Source organism: Mesoplodon bidens, assembly GCF_964165515.1.
Source record: "Mesoplodon bidens genome assembly, chromosome: 10".
In the NCBI taxonomy this organism is placed as follows: Eukaryota; Metazoa; Chordata; class Mammalia; order Artiodactyla; family Ziphiidae; genus Mesoplodon; species Mesoplodon bidens.
The window spans coordinates 72904916-72913518 of record NC_138172.1 but is presented as its reverse complement, the minus strand read 5'-3'; the positions used below and the strand labels follow the sequence as shown (position 1 = coordinate 72913518).

Sequence of the window (8603 nt, the reverse complement as noted above, 5' to 3'; positions counted from 1 at the left end):
AGTAGGTCCTGGATAAGCACTGGCTTCCTTCCTCTTCTCTAATGCCCAGTGATAGGACACCTCCCTGGATCCTGGCCACCTCTGTCCTAGGCACCCAGCAGCTACTGTATCTGTTTTAGGCACTCAGTAAATATTGAAGAGAGGTCTCCTCCTCGCACAGCGCTCCCACATGGCTTGTTAGTGTGAAAACAATTTTCTTATGGGGAAATCAAAGAAAGCCTGATACATACTGGCAGGACAGATATACGTACTTCCATATCACTCACTGGGGAGACCCATCTGTCCAGTTAGCCAGAGACTCTGCCAGTGTTAGCACTGAAGGTCCTGTCTCCCAGAAAGACCCCCAGTGCCAGGTAAACAGGGACAGCTGGTCACCCTATCACCATGTCCATGAGGCTCAGCTTAACGTAGAAGCCGGCTTTCTCGGGCTCCTGCTCCCAGTTTCCCATTCTCAACTCCCTTGCTCCTGGAGGAAGGAGAGAGGCAGAGAGAGGGGAGGAGGAGAGAAAAGAGGACAGAGGAGGGAGGGAGGGTGGCTTTTTCATGCCCCTTTCCAGGTGTGACCATCTAGGTCAGAGCAGTGTGTCCTCCCAGCCATCCCCACCTTGACTGCTCCTGTCTCTCTGAGCACTGGTGCTCCCCCGGTGTCAGCAGGTTTATTACTCACATTCCATGCAGGATCCCCAAACCCCAGTTCTGCACAAGGTGACGTGAATGAGGGCCAGATGTTCCCTGTGCAGGGAGTGGGTTTGTGTCATAGGACAGGAACCCCAAATTATGAGACTTGGAGCTTATATAGAACATCTGGCACGTTGGCACTTCTTCCTCTCTGGGGAGGGAGGGAGGGAGAGAGAGAGTGAGAGAGAGAGATCTTTACTCTGGAACATGAACTAATCTTCTCCAGGGAGGGAGGGGAAGGGTGGAAGCAAATCTCTCTGGAGCTGACACACTGTCTCTAACTCCCAAGGCATGCTTGCTCTTCAGTCGCCCTGGAACAAAGCTTGTTCAGTGCCCTTTCCTGGGAAGGCCCGAAAATGTTCATAGAGAACTGTCTCCTAACAAAGAGGATAATGCATTCATGAAACAAAAATAATATGCTATAAATAAGAAATGCTTGGAGAATAAAAAGTCTTGTAAATTAAAAGCACTAAGGGATAAAAATCTGAAGGACAAGGAGAGAAGGGATGGAAGAAAAAGATGAGGCTATCTTCTAAGAATCAGAACAAAAAGATGGAAACTGAGAGAGAAAAGCTAGGAAGATGAGATGAATACATGAGGTTCAATGTCCAACTAATTATCAAAGCAATAACGCAAATTCTAGAACTGGAGCACGTGGTCCACACTCAAAGTGTCTAGGGAGCGCCCATCTGAGGGAATGAAGACAGGCCAGCCCAGGGCGCACCATCAGGGTGGGGCTTCCTGGAGATCTCCTGAGAGCTTGGGCGGGGCACTCACGCAGAATTTAAAATCAAGATGGCCTCGGGCATGAGAAGGACACTGTACTTCCCTCGTCACAGCTCTGCATCATCGGAGTCTATATTTGGAATACCCTGAGGATCATCTTCCCCCTTTCTCTAATGCTCTCTGGTTGTCACACTCCTCCTCCCCCTCTTCATTCCTTAGGGATGGGCAGGCTCCCAGCCTTCTGCTTTTCCTTGGGCCTTCTCACCCTACCTTGCCCATTCCTACCCTCAGGGATAGTTCCTGAGCACTGAACCAACCAGGGCTTGGAAGAGCTCCTTCTCCCCACCCACGGAGGGGCCCACCAGTGCCTGCTTCCCACCCCATGGTCACTGAGGACCCCACGTGACTGTCTGAGGCAAAAGTTTCCTGCCCCCAGGGGAATGCTGTGTCAGTGTCCAGGCAAGCCCCAGAGCTGACGTCTCCCTGCCCAGCCATGGGCCCCAACCTGCTGCTGCTGCTGCTCCTGGGACTTGCAGGTAAGGTTCAGAAGGAGCTGCACTCTGGGCCCCATGTACCCCGCTCCATGAGCAGGAATAAGGGCATTACCATGGCAACAATAACATGTAGGCCCAGAAGCTGGACCTCTAGATCCCTGTGCCCCTATGCAGTGGGTGGGCCAGGAGGTGCCCTGTCCAACATCCCTGCAACTTTCCTTCCCCAGGCCAGGGCTCGGCTGGGAGCCTCCCTGAGGTGCTGCAGGCGCCTGTGGGGAGCTCCATCCTGGTGCAGTGCCACTACCGACTCCAGGATGTCAAGGCTCGCAAGGTGTGGTGCCGGTTCCTGCCAGAGGGATGCCAGCCCTTGGTGTCGTCAGCTGTGGATCGCAGGGCCCCAGGGAGCAGCCGCGTATTTCTCACTGACCTGGGGGGTGGCCTGCTCCAGGTGGAGATGGTTACCCTACAGGAGGAGGATGCCGGAGAGTACGGCTGCGTGGTAGAGGGAATCTCAGGGCCCCAGACTGCGCACAGAATCAGTCTGGAGGTGCTCCCTGCAGGTGAGTTACCCCAGCCTGGTCACCACCGCTCTAACCTGCCTTCCTGCCCCACTAGCTGCTCTTGGGTCCTTGGTGGGTAGGGGCCCTTGTGGGGGAGGAATTGGGAGCAGATATCCTTTTGACAGCTCTGCAGGGAACGGAAACCAAACTGGGTGAGAAGTCTGAGATAAACCAGCCACATAGCAGTCCCCTTTCCCCTCCCGCACAAGTGGGTCTCCCCACAGGAAGGCAAATTCTCTTTCCCCACTGAGGGCCTTGGCCTCCTTGTCCAGCATTTTCAACATACTTGATGCTATTATTTTGCTTAGAAATGTTTTAAACAAAGTTTAAATCCAGACATCTCAACTGGAATTAATTTTTTTTACATCTTCCAGGTTTTTATTGCTGTAATAACAAGTCTGATGGCTTAAAAACTATTGAATTTATATCTTATTTAATTTTAGGTCTTCACTGAGCATCTAGTATGTGCCTCACCTACAGGCAGGGTACATTCAATGCCTGAATTCCTTCAACTCATTCCGTTTTAAAAACAGAAAAAAGTGTCAGCAATAGTTAATATTATAGGGTTGAGAATAGTTAATATTCTCAACCCTATTTTCAGTATAGAAACTATTTTCACAGGTTTCATTTTCACAGCCTGTAACTTTCTCATGTCTAAATATTTATTGAAAGTACATTTTAAAGTATTAATTTTTTTCCAGAAAAATAGGATATTGTAAAAAAATAAAGTGCTCTGTCGGGAACATGGTCAGCTACCTGAGGAAGCAGAAACTGTCCTACCTTGCACTTATGGATGCTGACATTTTTTTCATTTTCAGGTCTTCCTTTTTCAAGTAATTTGTGCCAAATGCCCAAAATAATGAAATTTAGAAAGGCATTTTTCCTTCTCTCAGTTTTTTCTCCATCTTTTAATTAGGAGGATGGACTAGGCTCTCATTAGAATCCCTCTTGAGTCCACAATCATTATTTATATTATAAATATACTTCTGTTAACCCTAGTCATCCTTTGTTCTCCTTCTTCCTTGACACTAAGGTTTAGTAACTCAAGGTTAGAACTCCCTAAATGGCAAGCTGTGACAAGACAATGCACTGGGAATAGGTGGCAGGGAGACAGGTACCTGCAGTGGGGCAGGTGCTGAGGACCCCAACAGCTGTAGAGAATGGATGTTCAGGCAAGCAGGTAGAGCATGGTATCCAGGGAGGATGTGGGTGATTTAAAAACCTCCAGGAGGGGCTTCACTGGTGGCGCAGTGGTTGAGAGTCCGCCTGTCGGTGCAGGGGCGCGGGTTCGTGCCCCGGTCCGGCAACATCCCACATGCCGCGGAGCCTGCGCGTCCAGAGCCTGTGCTCTGCAACGGCAGAGGCCACAACAGTGAGAGGCCCGTGTACCGAAAAAAAAAAAAAAAAACTCCAGGAGATCAGGACATATGCAGCAAGATTGGGGCCATAGCGTCTCCAGTTCCTGGATTGGAATGGGTTGGGTAGTGGGAATGGTGGATCTCTAAGAACACGGCAAGACTCTCCTCTCAGAGGGTCTAGAAGGACTGCCCGGGTTCCCAAGGCAGATCCTCAGGCCCAGAGAAACCAACCCTGAGTCCCACAGACAGAAGTTAAGCATGTTGTTGGGATGACAGAAACCTTGTCACAAAACTGAGTCTCAGGGTCCAAGCAAGGCTCTCAGCAAGGATCAGTTGGCATTGTGTCACATCAGGGCTGACCCTTAGCTCCTGAGCGCAGAGCTTGGGGTGGAGCTCAGCCAGCCTGCAGGGGCGGTCACAGGGTTGCAGGTATGTGGAGAGGTCTAGCAGGCTGGGCTGAGGCCCCTTTGGAGAACAAGTGATGAGAGCCAGGAGCAAGGTCTCCAATGAGATGAGTGAGGTTGGGTAGGGAGGTGGGCACAGATTACCCAGTAGGGTTTCTGCATAGTCTGAGCAGCTTGGGTACAGGTGGAGCAGATGGAGAAGAAATGCAGGGGGGGAGGGTTGGGAGCTGGTGGTAAAGGGGAAAGTGAGCATATTCACAACCAGATAAAGACATAAAGAGGCCATTCCCTGACCTCCAGAATGAGAGGCCCCTAAGGAATATCCCAAGCACCCCTTCTTTGTGCTCCTTACTTGGGACTTCTCCTTCCTCAGCTCCATCCCACAGTCCCTCAGATCTCAATAGGCCCTTGAACCCTGCCCACAATGGGTATGTTACTCATTAAGTATTTCCTTCTGACTCAGCTCCTGGCCTGAAAGAGGACGAGGAGAACCATCAGGTCAGCAGTCTGGCTGACATCTCCTCTTCAGATCCTGTAGGCAGTGCCAGCCCTTTGGATCCCAGCCGAGATAAGAAGAGGTACTGACAAGAACTGTATTTGGGCAGCTGGGAAGGGGTGGTGGTGAAGATACGGCTTGTTTAGAGCCCCAGACTAAATTGAAAAGCAACTTTATGATTCTTTCCACTCCTGGGGAATTTCTGACCAGGCAGGTAGGCAGACAGACAGACATACCTCCCTATCCCAGTTCAGCACTGACCCCCTTCATCCCAGATCTCCAGCCAGGATACCCTGATAGTGTCTCTCTCTGCCCTGCCTGAGTCTGTCCTCCTCATTCCATTCCAAAAATCTTTCTCCAACTATGGCTCACCAAGAACTGCACCTCTGTGCCACTTCTCTAGGATTCCTGGCAAGCAGCTCCCTGCCAGCTTCAGGGCTAAGTTCACCTACTCCTTTGTGTCTCTCAGCAGACCCTTGATTTGGGGTGTTGTGCTCCTGCTGGGCCTGCTGGTGCTGGCGGTGGTGCTGTTTGCTGTGATGGCCAAAAGGAAAGGTAGGTAGCTGTCCACCTGCCTATCTCAGGATGGCCTCCTGGTCCTGTATCAGCCAGTCTTGCATTCAAGGCTGAGAATCTAGGTCTGCTCCCCCTACAGATGGGCTTCAGTAAGAGTCTCCAGACCCTAGAATTCCCATGGCTAAGGGGTAGAGGAGAGCAGAGATTCAGTGGGAGGCGGCCTGGGGAGAAACAGGAATTGGAGAGGGTGAGACAGTGGGATTGGGGAGAGGTGACTGGAGGAGGTGGGGGATTTCGGGAGATGGATTGAGTGTTGAGGCAGGTTGAGGGGAGCTGTGGAAGCAGTAAGTGGGTGGGGGGAGAGTTAGGGCTGGCTGGGGAGATGGAAGGGGAAAACTTTGCTGGTGGGAGTGGGGAAGGTGAGTATGGGCTAGGACAGAGGTTTCCAAAGTTTCTGAAGGGCGTGAGGGGGGCACTGAGTCAGCACAAGAAGCAGACTGTGCGTCTGTCCTCTGCCCTGCCAGGGAACAGGCTTGCTGCCTGTGGACGATTTCAGAGCAGTGGAGTCTCAGGCTTGGTAAGAGACCTCCGCAGGCCCCCAGCCAAATTCCCCAGGCCCTCCCTCTGCCACAATTAATGAGAAGTCCCAGGATGATGGGGTGGAGAAAAGACTGGGACCCAGTAGAGGTCCAAACCCTCTCCCTAAATGCTGTAAACTTGGCAACAATGGGCTCCCACCTTCCCACCTTGCTATCCACCTCCCCAGATTTGTAGAGAAACCTGGGGCTTGAAAATCTTCAAAGTGAAGCCTTCTTGCCCACTGACATGCTCAGGATTGAAGAGACAGATCCAGTCTGGTCCTAGGCTTCCCATCTAAGGGAACTGGGGCAGAGGGAGGCATTTTCTCTTTGCCTGACTTGCCTGCTTCTGTTACAGGCCCCCTCCTCCGTGGTCCACCACATCAGTGACTCTGGACTGGCTGCTGACTTGCCATCGGATGTACCGTATGTTAGGCTCGACTCGCCACCTTCCTTTGACAATAACACCTACACCAACCTTCCTCTTGATTCCCTGTCAGGGAAACACCCACCCCCAGCCCCGTCCTGTTCGCCCCCTCTGCCTCCTAAGGCTGAGATCTGCTCCAAGCCTGTGACATACGCCACAGTCATCTTCCCTGGAGGGGACAAGAGTGGAGGAGCCTCCTTCGAGCCAGCCCAGGATCCACCTAATAGCGAAATTCCACCCAGCTAAGCTGTTCACCATCCTGTAAACTCACAGAGATCATCCCCAGGATTCTGTGTAGCCATCCACGCAGCCTGTGCCCTAGATCCCTAGGATATCAGAGCAACGAGGGTCTTTAGGATTTGATCTAATATCTTGACTTTTCTCACCTGGTGATACTTGGAACGACTGAGGTGTCTGGGGAAGCCCCCCCACGCTAGTTCCTCTGCCATTACACCACACGGCTAAATAAACTCTAAATGATAATATATGAGCTCTTGATGCTTGAGGGGGAAGGAAAGGGCCCAAGTTTGACTTCACATGGCCCGAGAACTGAAAAGACTGGTCCAGGGTTTCTGCTGTATGATCTCCTGCCTGTTCTGCTAGTGGGGAAGTGGTTTCCCTCCCTGGTCAGAATACTGCAAACAGTTTGAATTAAGGGGCATCAAGAAGACTTCTTCAAAAGTATTTCCTGCCTTTATCAGGATACCTGAAAGTATAGAGTCATTTGCTTGAGTCTAGAAATCTCTTCTGCTTTCTGCTCTATACCTTGTAAACAAGTGACATCTTGTGATGTAACGACATATGGTGGGAGAAGGGGGATAATAATTAGTTAAAGGAGACTCAGGACAGATGGGGTATGAGAGATGGAGTTGAAAAGAAACAGGAGTAAGATCAGAAACTGAAATAGATACCAAGCTTAATCCTTGGCAGGACAAAGGATTTTCAAGCACCAGGAAATAAAAGAACTTTGCAGACATCAGTTTTACCAGAGCTGGCTCTTTCTCAACTGGGTGATCATCTGGTAGTTCTGTTCCCTTTGGCCTGAACTCTGAGCCTGGGACGAGTCCAGTGGAAAAAGGGCATGGGGGTGAGGGGAGGAGGAATAAATGGTAAGGGTATGGCCATGGTTAAGTGTAAATGAAAGCTAGTCCAGGCTGGGGATAGGAGGCCCTTTAAGGTTTCTGCCATGATTTCTTCTCAACTGTTCAGTTTGAAAATATTTGCCCATACTGAGATGAGAGACTTAAATGGAGAAGATGAGGTGCTCAGGAACCCAGTCTTTTATAATCATGGAGAACTAAGCAAAAAGAGGTTTTCGCCATCTGGACCATCTGGAAGGGCCCTAAGCTTGGTCTAGGTATCTGAGGAGAAGGAACAGGCAGGGACTGTGTAAGTCTAGTGATGCTATTTTCAGGAAGCTCTGGCAGGATGTTCTGAGCTTCCTCTGATAAAGTCTCAGCCTGTGACAGAACCTAAATTTACTCTGTCCCTTAGGGAGGCAGGAGCTGCCCACCAATCAACTAAGCCCTCATTTCCCCTGGCTTAGATGACTGGGGACTTGCCTGGTGGGAAGGCAAGGTGGGGGGGGGAGGGCAGGAGAATGTGGGGGAAGGGCAGAATAGGTCTAAAAGGCACCCCTCTGGGAGAAACGTACCCTGGTCTGAATGTAGTTTGAACTTTTTAGAATGTGACAGAAGTAAAGGTATATTTAACAATACAAAAGAAAATACTAAGATAATCAATTGGCTGGAAGAGAAGAGGGAAGGAGAAATATATTAATTCCATCATTGCTTTGGTTGGTATTCATAGACTTCCAACCAGAGTCATAGGTGTAAAAGTAACTGCTAAGATGAAAATACTAAACTAAATTTCATTATAAGAAACACAAAAACAAAGCAAAGAAAATGCAGGTGACATGGTGAGATGACTGCTTCATATCAGAACCTTTGGAATTCAGTTAAAGAAGTTCTCAGAGGAAAATTCACACCCTTAACAAGAATTAAGCATCTTACTCAAATAGCTAGTTAATTTTAAAGGAGAAAAATGACATAACTAATACATAAATAAAAGAGCTTATTCTTTGAAGTAAAATGAAATAAAAGTGTTAGCTAACTTAACTCAAGAAGATGGATGAAATAAATGACAAGGGGGAAATCATCACAGATATAAACACAAGGAATATTGCTAAGACAGCAACTCTCTGCAAATTGATTTATAGATTCAACATAATCTCTATCAAAATTACAGCTCTCCTTTCTGTGGAAACTGTGGAAACTGACAAGCTGATCTAAAAGTCATATGGAAATGCAAGGGACCCAGAATAGCCAAAACAATCTTGAAAATGAATAATAAAGTTGGAAGACTCA

General features: G+C 49.3%; 1 protein-coding gene across 3 annotated transcripts; it reads left to right on the top strand.

Annotated features, from left to right (window-relative positions):
* Window positions 1–1847: 1847 nt before the first annotated feature.
* LOC308624103 (trem-like transcript 1 protein) lies at window positions 1848–6890 on the top strand. 3 transcript variants are annotated; one of them, XM_081247040.1, is made up of 7 exons: window positions 1848–1940; window positions 2126–2458; window positions 4684–4798; window positions 5186–5271; window positions 5757–5809; window positions 6169–6236; window positions 6361–6890. In XM_081247040.1, the coding sequence occupies exons 1-7, from the start codon at window positions 1898–1900 to the stop codon at window positions 6383–6385; spliced, it is 723 nt and encodes a 240-aa protein (XP_081103166.1). In that variant the 5' UTR covers window positions 1848–1897; the 3' UTR covers window positions 6386–6890. The 3 variants fall into 3 exon arrangements, with proteins under 3 accessions (XP_081103166.1, XP_081103165.1, XP_081103167.1); XM_081247039.1 differs by having other exon boundaries at window positions 5189–5271; window positions 6169–6890; XM_081247041.1 differs by having other exon boundaries at window positions 1883–1940; window positions 6169–6890.
* The last annotated feature ends 1713 nt before the right edge of the window (window positions 6891–8603 follow it).